This window comes from Mirounga angustirostris, unplaced genomic scaffold, assembly GCF_029215605.1.
Source record: "Mirounga angustirostris isolate CCGP_5_RB_7025 unplaced genomic scaffold, mMirAng1.0.hap1 SCAF_5, whole genome shotgun sequence".
NCBI lineage: Eukaryota > Metazoa > Chordata > Mammalia > Carnivora > Phocidae > Mirounga > Mirounga angustirostris.
In genome coordinates, this window is record NW_026991713.1 from 176,640,506 (window position 1) to 176,653,170 (window position 12,665).

The 12,665-nt window shown below is 45.7% G+C and overlaps 2 protein-coding genes across 3 annotated transcripts in view; both read left to right on the plus strand.

Annotated features, from left to right (window-relative positions):
• RADIL (Rap associating with DIL domain) overlaps positions 1 to 12,665 on the plus strand; it is a 61,274-nt gene that overhangs the window by 6,673 nt on the left and 41,936 nt on the right. The window lies entirely within an intron of this gene.
• On the plus strand, positions 8,082 to 11,362 carry PAPOLB (poly(A) polymerase beta). Its single transcript, XM_045875886.2, has one exon. It carries the CDS (start codon positions 8,110 to 8,112, stop codon positions 10,033 to 10,035), a length of 1,926 nt encoding a protein of 641 aa, XP_045731842.2. The 5' UTR covers positions 8,082 to 8,109; the 3' UTR covers positions 10,036 to 11,362.

The following is a 12,665-nucleotide window of genomic DNA, read 5'->3' on the forward strand; positions in this document are numbered from 1 at the left end:
GAAAGTGGTGGGAAAGGGAAGGGACTGCCTGCGTGCGCATTATGTGTGGTGTGTGTGCGTGCACGTGACTTCACGCCGGCCTGTGAGTCGGGGCTTGCTAGTCCTGGTTTCAGAGTGAGCCAAAGCCAGCACCCAGGGCGTGCGTCCTGGCTGCTCTTTGGAGCTGGGGAGCAGCTGGGAGCAGGTGCAAGGAACCCACCCCAGGCCCTTCTCCTGCAGACTCATGGGGGTCCCCTCTGTATAAGGTGTGAGAGAAGGTGTGCCGGATGCTTCCCGGAGGCTCTCCTTAACCGTGTGGACCACTGTTATGCACCCATAGTTATGCACTCAGGCACTTGGGGTTTTGTTTTCGTAAACAGTCTTTTCACAGCTGCCCGCTTCCCCTGGGTTTCCCGAGTATCCAGATACTGTGCATCCGCTCCGGGAGAGAGGCGGCTGGCATAGGTGGGGCAGCAAGGCCTCTCCTACTCGCATATTCCCAGAAGGCTGGTGTTTAGGATCAGGAGCATAGACAGGGCTCTGGGTCCTGTCACTGACATGTAGACCGTAATCGCCTCTGCGCGCTTCGGGGAGGGGTGACAGCTGGGCCATGTGGTCTTTATCAGCAGCTTGGGAAGGGCGAGAGAGAAGGTTCGTTTGTGTCTCCAGGACAGAATAGTGTATTTAGCCTAGATTTCTGAAGCTTGGCCTCACTGATGTTTTTAGGCCCATGGTTTGCTGCGAGGGCCGGCCTGTACACTGGAGGGTAGGTAGCAGTTCCAGGCCTCTGCCCGCTAGCTGCTAGCAACACCCCTACTCGCTGTGGCAACCAAAAATGTCCCCGGGCATTGACGGGTGTCCCTGGGGGCAAACTTGCCCTGGATTGGGAGCCACCAATTTGAACCTGGAGGCCTGAGCTTAGTTTGTTGACCACACCAAGTGCTTTACCACTGGGACCAGTGGTACGTGCCTTCATGGTCCTCAGGCCATGCTCTGTCTTGTGGCTCACTGAGGGACGGGGGCGCCTTGAAAGCCCAGTGTCTTGAGGGTGATATGCAGAGCTGCTTTTTCTGCCCGTGGATGCCCTTCCGTGTGGCCCGCATGGCCCTCGGAGGCTTGGCGTTGTTCCATTCCCTGCAGTGAGGGTCTCCTCTGCTTTGGGTGTCCTCTGGGAAGCAAGCAAGCTTCGAGCGTGTCCCAAGCTGCTGTGACCGAGGTGTGCAGGCTGCGCCATCGCAGGGCGTCTCTGCCTCAGCCGTGGGGCTGGTGACTGACCACCCTCCAAGTGTCTATGGTGTGGGGCATACAGTGGGTGCTTGGTAAGTGCCTGTTGCAGGACTGATGCACGTAAGGAGAGCAAGCTCCTCTCTAAGTCCCACTTCCTGTGTGCATCTAAGGCTCCAGAGTTGGAATCCATTTTCTTTGCCAGGGGATGGGGATGGGGAGGAGAGAGGGTGGTGTGCCGATGGGGTGGAAGTCCCTAGTGCAAACTGTGGCTTGAGTGACGAGGAATGTGCCTCCCGGGCACCTGAAAGTATAATCCGCCAGTCTCCCCTCTCCTTCAGGCCCGGTGCGAGGGGCCGGTGGTGGCAGATACGTTGTCTCTGAGCGCCTGACTTTGGTGTGTGGTTCCTTCCACCTTTCCATCCACAGGTGGGCAGATAGAGCCTGGACCCCAGTGACAGACAGAAATGTGAAGGCTGCATGGGAGCCCTCTGCTGTCTCCGCTGTGCACCATGAATCCTGTCCTCACACGTCCCCCAACCTCTCTGTGCTTTTGACAGTTTTCTCTTGCTATGAATCTGATCTTTAATAACTTCTCTCAGAATGAATGAGGTGATCTGGGTTTTCTTCTCCTTTTATTTAGGAGTAACTGCCTTGTGAGTCTTGAGTGAGACTCCTTCGAGCATATTCGCAGGGATAGAATCATTGTGGGCAGAGTTTATTTTATGTGGTTTGGTGAACGCTAACTTTTCTCATCAGTCTCAAGTAATTGAGCTTAAAAGATATTTTTGAGGATTTTTAATTCAAAGAGAACATAAAGTTGAATGGTTACTTGCAGCCCATCTCATCCTTTAATTCACCGTGTAGATTTTTAAAAAGTTCACAGCCTTCAGTTTCACATAAAAGTGCAGTGTTGGGGGCGCCTGGGTGGCTCAGTTGGTTGAGCGACTGCCTTCGGCTCAGGTCATGATCCTGGAGTCCCGGGATCGAGTCCCACATCGGGCTCCCTGCTCAGCGGGGAGCCTGCTTCTCCCTCTGACCCTCCTCCCTCTCATGCTCTCTGTCTCTCATTCTCTCTCTCTCAAATAAATAAATAAAAAATCTTTAAAAAAAAAAAAGTGCAGTGTTGGAGGAGGCTTAACTGCCCTGTTCCCCAAGCTGGTGGCACCCACCCAGGGCCTGGCCAGCAGCACCCCCGCCTCCCCGGGGACTTCCGGCCACATTATATAAGGAGCCTCCAAAGCTTACCACAGAATCCACAGGGGGAGGTCAGAACCGGTGTAAAATGTTGACAAGGTGTAAACTATAAGAGGAATTGGCTAAGGAATGGCCAGTGTGGACACTGCAGGGAAGGAATTTAGCCAGTGAAGGAAGTGCATGCCTGTGGGGCTGCAGGCTCTCCTGGGGTGTTGGAGACAGAAGGGATTAGGTGTCAGGTTGAGAGGATGAGCAGGAATACCAGACATCTGTCAGCCCTCAGATCCACGGTTCCTCATCTTTCTTCACATTTGACCCCCAATGGGATGCTCACAGTGTGAGAGTGGATGTTAATTGGTTGTACGAGTAACTAGTGATTCTATAAACTAAATAGCACTTAGCTCATATTTTCTAAAACCTCTCTATAGTTTTACTGAAATTGATTTTAAATTTCTGGAAGAAGTATATTTTAAAAAACCCCATTAGGGGCACCTGGGTGGCTCAGTCGTTAAGCGTCTGCCTTCGGCTCAGGTCATGATCCCAGGGTCCTGGGATCGAGCCCCACATCGGGCTCCCTGCTCGGCGGGAGGCCTGCTTCTCCCTCTCCCCCTCCCCCTGCTGGTGTTCCCTCTCTCACTGTGTCTCTCTGTCAAATAAATAAATAAAATCTTTAAAAAAAATAAAAAAAAATAAAAAATAAAAACCCCCATTAGCCAGCAGAGTACAACAAATGCGCCTGGTTCTTGATGCCTTCTGTGCTGTACCATACTACAACAAGATGAATCAGCCTCTTTAAAGTTGTCTTGAAACAGGCAGACATAAAAGCAAAATTTCGGATTTGGTTAAATGGATAGAGAAACCTCACTTGGTCCAGTTAACCATGTGAAGCATTTCCAAGAAGTATTAATATATTAACAACTCTGTTTTATTAACGTTTAAAGCAGGTTGATATCTGTTGGTTCCCAAAAGTGACTTATAGTTTTGGGGAAAAACTTTTGGGGGATATATTTAAATCATATAGAATAGTGTCTCTTACTGGTTTTAGATAATATACTCACATAAACAGAGAATGCTAGTCAACTATCTTTTTTTTCCTTCTGATGTTTGAAGTGGCAGAAATGTTTCCAGAGATCTTGAATACATGTTCAGATGTGTACAGAGTGAAAGCAGTAAGTGAGGCCCAAGTCCACCTTCTTTTCTGTGCTGTCCTTGCACAGACTGAGTCCATCTTTGGGAAAGGAGCCTGGTTTTCAGATGCCCAAGATAGGTTTGAACAAGATGAGCAGGGGTAGGGGAGATTGACCTCCTTAGCTCCAAGACATGTTTTAAAGCCATGGTAATTAAGGCATGTGGTCATGTGGGGCAGGAACGTCCAAGCAGATGGAGGGAACAGAATAGAGAAGGCAAAGGCAGACGATGTTGAATGACCCAGTGGGAATTTGGTGCAATGCGGATTGCATCACAGATATTGGGGAAATGATTTTGTAAACAGTGTTGGGATAATTGGCATCAGCTAAAAGAAAGACAGATTTCATAAGAAGGCTTAAAACGCACAAACCGTAAGGGGAAAAGGTAGATGGATTTAAATATATAAAAGTTTAACCTTTCTGTTCAACTAAGGACACTACATAATAAGATTAAGATCTACCTGTGGTGCTGTAAATTTCAGTTCATTGCTTTTGACTGAGCCATAGTTTCCCATCATATACATATACCACATTATCCATTCCCCAAATCATGGGCACTCAGGTTGCATCCAGCTTCGTCCTGCTACAAACTATGGCATACCCTCCCTCTTGAGGGTCTGTGCAGAGTTCTCTGAGGGTGTTCTCCCAGAAATGGAATTGCTGGCCTGTGGATATGTCTACTTTGTTTCCTAGTAAGCACTGCTGGACCGCGGCTTCTGCAGAAAGGCGGCCATGACAATGGCGTGTTTTCCTTTGTGGTCCTTCCACGTCCTTAGGCACTGAGTATGAGCCCCTGACCCACAAAAATCCCCCCTGGAAACACTTTTAGGTCAGAAGGTGCTGTAGTGTAGTGGGGTACTAGAGTCATGCGGCCGTAGAGACTCCTTGTAGCCAACTGGCATGAGTAGCTGTGAATCGAGTTCCAAAATGACTTCCCAGAGGTTACAATGTGTAGATTTGAAACTGACCTCTACCTAATCAGAATTCAAGAAATGAGTCTTCTGGATATTGATTACCAGTGACTCAAAGGAAAAAGAACTGTGCTCATTCATTAATTTGTCAGCAAATATCTGTTGGTGCTTGACTAGGTGTGTGTGTGGGTGTATACATATATATATATAGCAGTTGACAAAACAAATAGATCGTGTTCTCGTGGAGCTAAGAGTCTAGTGGGAAGTAAAGGCAAAGAAACAATCACACGGAAAACATAATTACAAATTGTGATAAGTGCTGTGGAGGGAACGCACATGTGCTAATTTAGCATGAGGGTTAGGAAAATTCTCTCTGAGGAGATAAATTTTAAGCTAGTCTCAAGAATGACAAGACGTTAATGAGGTGAAGGGTAGTAGACACTTGGTGGAGCTAGAAGAGCTTTCTGGGCAGAGGGAAGAGCATTGTGTACAGACTCTGGATGAGAGACAGTGAAGCGAATGCCAGGCATTGGGAGAAGGCCATGTGGCTGGAGCATGGGGGAAAGCTGTGGGCATTGAGGCTGGAGAGATGGTCAGGGGAAGACCAACCTGGGTTGTTAGGTATTTTAGATTTTAGACTAAGTATAATGGGAGGCCACTGAAGGGGTTAAAAGACCACTCTGGATCCTAGTAGAAAATACTCAAAAAGGTCAGTAATAGGAGATTAATTAGGTTTTTATAGGAGTCTAGATGAGAGTTGATGGTAATCTCGAGTAGAGTTATGAGGGAACAGGTAGAGAGAAGTGTATGAATCCCAAATATATTCTAGAGGTAGGATCAACAATATTTGTAAATGAACTAGATATTGAGTATGAGAAAGAGGGAAGTGTTGAGAATGACTTCCAGGTTTCTGGTATGCACAGATGGATGGAGATGCCATTCACTAAAATGGTGACTACTGGGAGAGAAACAAATTATGGAGGGAAGAATAAGAGCCCTCTTTAGACTAAGTTAAGTTTCAGATATTCAATGGAGGTGGTAGATAGGAAGTCAGATAATATGGATCTGGAGCTTAGAAGAGAGTCTGTTATGCAGCGCCTGGGTGGCTCAGTCGGTTAGGTGTCCGACTCTTGGTTTCGGCTCAGGTCATGATCTCAGGGTCGTGAGATCGAGCCCTATGTCGGGCTCTCTCTGTGCTCAGGTGGAGTCTATTTGGGATTCTCTCCCTTTCCCTCTGCCCCTCTCCCCTGTCCTCTCTCTCTCAAATACATAAATAAATAAATAAATAAATAAATAAATACTTAAAAAGAGTCTGTTACAAAAGCTTAAATTAAGCTGTAAATAGGTGATATTTAAAGCTGTGAAAATTGAGATCTAGGTAGTGAATGTACAAAAGATAAGGAGAAATGAGAGCTTAATATGGAAACTAGAGAAACACCAACTTTAGAGGCTAAGTAATGGAGGAGCAGTCAGCAAATCAGGCTGAGGGGAGGCCCAAGATGTACAAGACAGCACAAAGAGTGTGGTGCCATGGAGGCCAAGAAGAGGCTACTATAGGGAAAAAAAGATGTAGACAATTGGATCCATTGGATTAAACAACTTGGAAGTCACCAAAGACCTTACTGATAGCTGTGTTGCTGGAATGTTGAGCATGCAAACTATATTGAAATGGGTTGAAAAATAGGTACTTATATTTCTTGTAATATGTGGGATTACTTATCCTAGAAAATCTTTCTATATAAAGTACCTGGAAGTGTTGGTTGAAATAGAAAAAAAAAAATCTCCTTTAAGATGCATAGCTGAGTACCCAAGAAAATAAAGTAAATCAGCAGGGGTGAAAAAAACCAAAAAGAGGTACTTTGAAACCTCAGAATCTTAGCTGATTCTATAGCTGAACTATAATTGCTCTAGAGGCATTTGCCAGTCTTTATAATCAAGAAACTTTAGTTTAGCAGCTGCCCAAGAAAGAGACATAGAGCTTCAGGACCTAAAGAGGCAGGGAAACACCTGGATATGGTTGCAACTCTTGAAGGGCGACACACTGAATGAAAAGATGGAATAGGAAGAATCTGATACTTGGTGAAAGGAGGTGACAAAGAGTTCTCTTTCTCAGTCTGGGTTCTGGGTGGGGAAAACTCTTCCCTAGAATCAAAAACCACTTTTCTTTTCACATATGTTTGGGGTTTGAAATCACACTACTCAGGTGATCTGGCTAGTCCCTGGAAAAGGAATTAAATTATAGTGTAAAATTTGATAGTGTACAAGGACATCTGATAGAAACAAAGCAATTCCTCTTTGGAAGGACATCCACACAGGCATCCCAAGCCTCACCACAGATGAGCTCATGATCCAAAAATTACAAGACCCATGAAGCAATGCCTGTCTGAGTCAGTAGAAAACAAGCTAGAATCAGATTCTCAAGAATATTAAGAATTGGGGCCATTAGTTGTAGAATATTAAATAAGTTCAAAATGTTTACTGAATAAAAGGTAGAAAGAAAACAGGAAATAATAGGTGTCTTCCGAAGAGGCAGGGAAGATTTGGAGAAGAACAAGATAATGCTTCTAGTAATTAAAAATGTAAGTATTTAAATGGATGCTTCAGTGTTGGCTTAGACAGCAGACTAAGTACAAGTGAAGAGAGAATTGGAGAATTGAGAGGTAGATCTGGCATCACCCAGGAAGAAGCAGGAGGTAAGAGACACGAGAACCCAACGAGAGAGTCTATCACATGTGTACATGAGGACAAGAGAATGGTGTGTACAGCATATTCCAAGGCCATGCCTGAGCTGCTTCGGAGGTCATGGAGTGACAAGCACGAATCTTACGATTCAGAAATCACGGTGTAAGGTAAATGGAAAGTTTGCCCCTTGACACCGAGTGGTGGTCACACTGCAGGACACTGAGGATAGGGAGGATCTTTACAGCTGCCAGAAGGAAAAGGCCGGTGAGCAGGTCAGTCAGACTGCAGACTGCCCAACAGAAACCGTAGACACCAGAGGTGGCAGACGGGACCTGCCAGCTGGAAAGAACAGAACTGCCACCCGAGTTGCAGACCCACTAAACCACCAGCCAGGCGCCGGGCCCCGGACGACGCAACGGGAGGCGCCTTGCACGGCAGACCCTCACTGTGGGGGGTTTCTGAAGGACGCGCCTTAGGGCGAAGGCCACCCGAAGCTGCCCCTGGAGAGGCGGTAGATCTGGGGTGTAAGGAAAAATGGTGATCAAGGGACAAGACGGTAGGCGTGTGTAAGCAGTCCTGATGAAGCCGAAAACAAGGCGTACCCGGACCACCTGCACCAGCCCGAGTCCTGCGGCGGGACCTCGGAAACTACGGCTCCCGTGAGGCTCCGCGCGGCGTGCAGGCTGCGTGGCGTGCGTGGCGTGCGTGGCGTGCGTGGCCCTTCTAGAATGCAGCTCGGAGGGCCCAGGCGCCATGTTGGGGCCGGGGGGACGGCAGCGAGGCGCTTGAAGCGGCGGGCGCGGAGCGGGAGCGGGTTGGACCTGGGCCGGTGCGAGCCCCGCCCCCCCGCCTCGGCGGATCATGACCCGGGCAGCGGCCGTGGAGGTCGCGGTGGCGGGGGAGGTGGCGTGGCGGGGCCGGCGCTAGCGATGATGCCGTTTCCGGTGCCGGCCCCGGGATCACAACAGACGCCGCCGCGCGAGCACTGCGGCATCTCCTCGCCCATCAGCTTAGCGGCCCCCAAGGAGCCTGACTGCGTACTTACCCAGAAGTTAATTGAAACCCTGAAGCCCTTCGGGGTTTTTGAAGAGGAAGAGGAACTGCAGCGCAGGATTTTAATTTTGGAAAAATTAAATAAGCTGGTGAAGGAGTGGATACGAGAGATCAGTGAAAGCAAGAGCCTTCCACAAGCTGTAGTTGAAAACGTCGGCGGGAAGATCTTTACGTTTGGCTCGTACAGATTAGGAGTGCACACGAAAGGTGCTGATATTGATGCGTTGTGCGTTGCACCGAGGCATGTTGATCGAAGCGACTTTTTCACCTCGTTCTATGACAAATTGAAACTACACGAAGAAGTAAAAGACTTAAGGGCTGTTGAGGAGGCGTTTGTACCAGTTATTAAGCTGTGTTTTGATGGTATAGAGATTGATATTTTGTTTGCAAGATTGGCACTGCAGACTATTCCAGAAGATTTGGACCTAAGAGATGACAGTCTGCTTAAAAACTTAGATATTAGATGCATAAGAAGCCTAAACGGTTGCCGGGTGACGGATGAAATCTTACATCTCGTCCCAGACATTGACAACTTCAGGTTAACTCTGAGAGCCATCAAACTGTGGGCCAAATGCCACAATATCTATTCCAATATATTAGGCTTCCTAGGAGGTGTTTCCTGGGCCATGCTGGTAGCAAGAACTTGCCAGCTCTACCCAAATGCAATCGCATCCACTCTTGTGCGTAAGTTTTTCTTGGTATTTTCCGAATGGGAATGGCCAAATCCAGTGCTGCTGAAAGAGCCTGAAATGCAGAATCTTAATTTGCCTGTATGGGACCCGAGAGTAAATCCCAGTGATAGGTACCATCTTATGCCCATAATCACACCGGCGTACCCACAGCAGAACTCCACATACAACGTGTCTGTTTCAACAAGGCTGGTCATGATCGAGGAGTTTAAACAAGGGCTTGCTATCACACATGAAATTCTGCTGAGTAAGGCAGAGTGGTCCAAGCTTTTTGAAGCTCCAAGCTTCTTTCAAAAGTACAAGCATTATATTGTACTTCTAGCAAGTGCACCAACAGAAAAACAGCATCTAGAATGGGTGGGCTTGGTGGAATCAAAAATCCGAATTCTGGTTGGAAGCTTGGAGAAGAATGAATTTATTACTCTGGCGCATGTGAATCCTCAGTCATTTCCGGCACCTAAAGAAAATCCTGACAAGGAAGAATTTCGTACGATGTGGGTGATTGGGTTAGTGTTAAAAAAGCCAGAAAACTCTGACGTTCTCAGTATTGATCTCACCTATGATATCCAGTCTTTCACAGATACAGTTTATAGGCAAGCAATAAATAGCAAGATGTTTGAGATGGATATGAAAATTGCTGCAATGCATTTAAGAAGAAAGGAACTTCACCAGCTACTGCCTAATCATGTGCTTCAGAAACAGAAAACACATTCAACGGAAGGTGTCACTTTAACATCTTTGAGTGACAGCAGCCTTGACTTGTCTACAGACAGGGAAGACAGCATGTCTGTGCCTTCACCTACTAGCACTATGAAGACTGGCCCAGTGACTGGCAGCTCTCAGGGCAGAAATAGTCCTGCTCCTGCTGTAATGGCAGCATCTGTGACTGCCGTACAAGTTACTGAAGTTTCCTTGCAACAGGTGAATCCCGGTGAAAGCTTAGGGGGTGCATCGAGCGAAAGCATTCCTCAGACTGCCTCACAGCCAGCCCTTCTTCCACCACCGAAGGCCACAGTTGCCAGAGTTGTTTCTTCAACACGTCTGGTAAACCATCCGCCCAGGCCTTCAGGGAGCACTGCGACAAACATAGCTAATCCTATAGTGGGAGTCTAGCAGACATTCTCACTGCATAAAGGACCAAGGAAACTAAAAGAAGAGGAACAGTCTCATAAAGAGACAAGTACAACTCTGTTAGAAACTCTTCAGACAGTGGATGGCCTCATGGCAGACATCCAGTACAGAACTTACTAGTATCCCAGCTCTCCCTGCAAATCCTGTTCCTGTTCCCAAGAATTCAGTAAGACAGACTGAACTGATAAAAACAGCCTCAAGAGTCCATAAACTGTATCTGCCAACTCAACTTGTCGTCTTCAAGTGCTAAAGGAGGAGAGTGAAGGGTACCAAACTAGATTTGACTAAACTAGATTTAGCCTTATTTGGTAACTTCCCTTACTTGGCTAATCTTGATCAGAAGTCCAGGCTACTATATGATGCTAGAAGTACTATCATAAATGCGTCAGCAGCAGTTATAGTAACTATTTTAAAGGACGACTGCCCATGGAGAGAAAAACGAGAAACCCTCCGGCTATATTTGTACCCATGCATGACATCTGGACTGGATTTATGTTTGATGCGTTGTTGGGAAAATTTGCAATACAAACTGGTATCAGAATTCCTTATACTGATGATGCACTTTATGTATATTTTTATTAGAAAGTAGAACTAATTTTAAGCTTTTCAGCTTGATGCATTTTAGTTTTTTTCCTGAAGAGTTTTCTTCATTATTAATTGTCAAACTGGATGCCATTGTGTAGTGCGTACCAAACGTCAGAAAAAGCATAAAAATCCATCTACCTCGGTCCCCATGAGGTAGCTGTAATCCTTTAAAATGAAGTGTCAGCTCATAGGGTATATATTTGACATTGAAACAGTGATTAGTAAGTCTTTGCTTTTGTCGGGACGCAATCAAGAAATAATATGTTGGTTTTATCTGTGGAATTGTTTTAGAGTGCATACAATCAGCAATCAAACAGCAAATACTGTGTCAGAACTAACAAACCTCCATATTCTCTTGTCCTTAAGGATTTGTCCTAAAACAAAAAAGCTTTTTGCCTCCCCTCCCTTCTTTATGTTTGTATGTAGATTCATAAAAAAAACCTCAGAATGCTAGTGTATTCTTAACCATTATGTGAAACCCACAATCCTGTGGCCACATGGTACAAAACACTAGATTTTGGTTCCATGGCTAATATTTCACTTCACTGAACGTAATGAATTGGGATACAGTTATTGGTCTTGGATGGCTGTTGGAGCTATACATATGAGAAATTTGTATGCTCCACAGAGTATCTGCTTATGGTAAAGTTAATTTCCAATTTAAACATGTCAGCAAAAAGGCATTTTCCCCAAAATATTTAAACCAATTTTTATTTTTAAAGGACTCGCTAAAATTTATCAGTAAATTTTATATGTAGAAACATACAAAATAGTTTCTAGGAAGCACTTGATAACTAGGCAGCTTCCTGTTTTTGTTTTATCCTACAAGAGATTAGGAATGCCTTCCTTTAAATTAAAAAAAAAAAAAAAAAAAAAGACCACTCATAGCTAAGTGGTAGGGTGTCCCTGTTGAGGACACATGAATGGCAGCAGATGTAGATGAATGGAAACTTAGTCTGTCTTGATTTGGACACAGCGAGCCTGACAGGTTTTCCAATTAGCCTGGTCCTGATTCCTGCCCTCCTCCAACTGTGTTCCTTTCTACCACGTGTGCATTTTTCATGTGAAACTATAACTTCTTAAACCCTTTCCCTATCCTTCTAGATTAACTTTCCAAAGTTGGAATATAGTCTTCTTCCTTTTAGGCTCTGCAGTAATTGAGGCTTTCTTTTCACCCCTACTTTGTGATGTTAAGTGCACAGTATTCCTGTTGCCCACATCTTTGCCCTGTGCAGTCACCTTGCCCTTCTGCTGCAGTAAGTCGGGTGAAGTGTGCACTGGAGCTGTGCATTTCAAATAACTGTGGGGTCCGGCTGGAGTTGCCGGGCACAAATGTAGTCTTGTCATTCTGTTTACACACTGGGGGGAAAATTAGTTTATTAAGTGTTTCATGTAACTATACTTGTTTAACCAAGCTGGGAACTTGGAGCTTTCTAGTTTTCATTAACTGAATATCAGACTAGTTTTTTCACAGGATGTACATAGTGTCTCGTGGCTGGAGTTGGCTTTGTTTTATAAAACCTGTACACCTTGTATTTTTCAAGCGCTATTTTGAAAACATGATGTATTTCTCCATTGAAAACAAAACAATAAAAATAAAGAAGCAAGCAAAGGGGTTTAAATCTGACAATAAGAGTTCAGATGCTCGGGGTGCCTGGGTGGCTCAGTCGGTTAAGTGTCTGCCTTAGGCTCAGGTCATGATCCCGGAGTCCTGGGATCGAGCCCCATGTCGGGCTCCCTGTTCAGAAGGGAGTCTGCTTCTCCCTCTCCCTCTGCCCCTCCCCCTGCTCCATTTCTCTCTCTCAAATAAATAAATTTTTTTGATGCCCTTATATTGTTGCAGAAGAGGATAAAGACGCTGATGAAATCTTCATTAAGTCTAGAATTTATGTTATGATGTTAGGGGAACATGTGAAAAGGCTAAAACTTCAATAAGGTAAAAAATGGAGTGAAAATAATTTTAATCAAAAGAAGGCAGGAAAAAGGGAGGCAAAAAAAGGGAGGGGGAGGAGCATAGGGAAAAACAG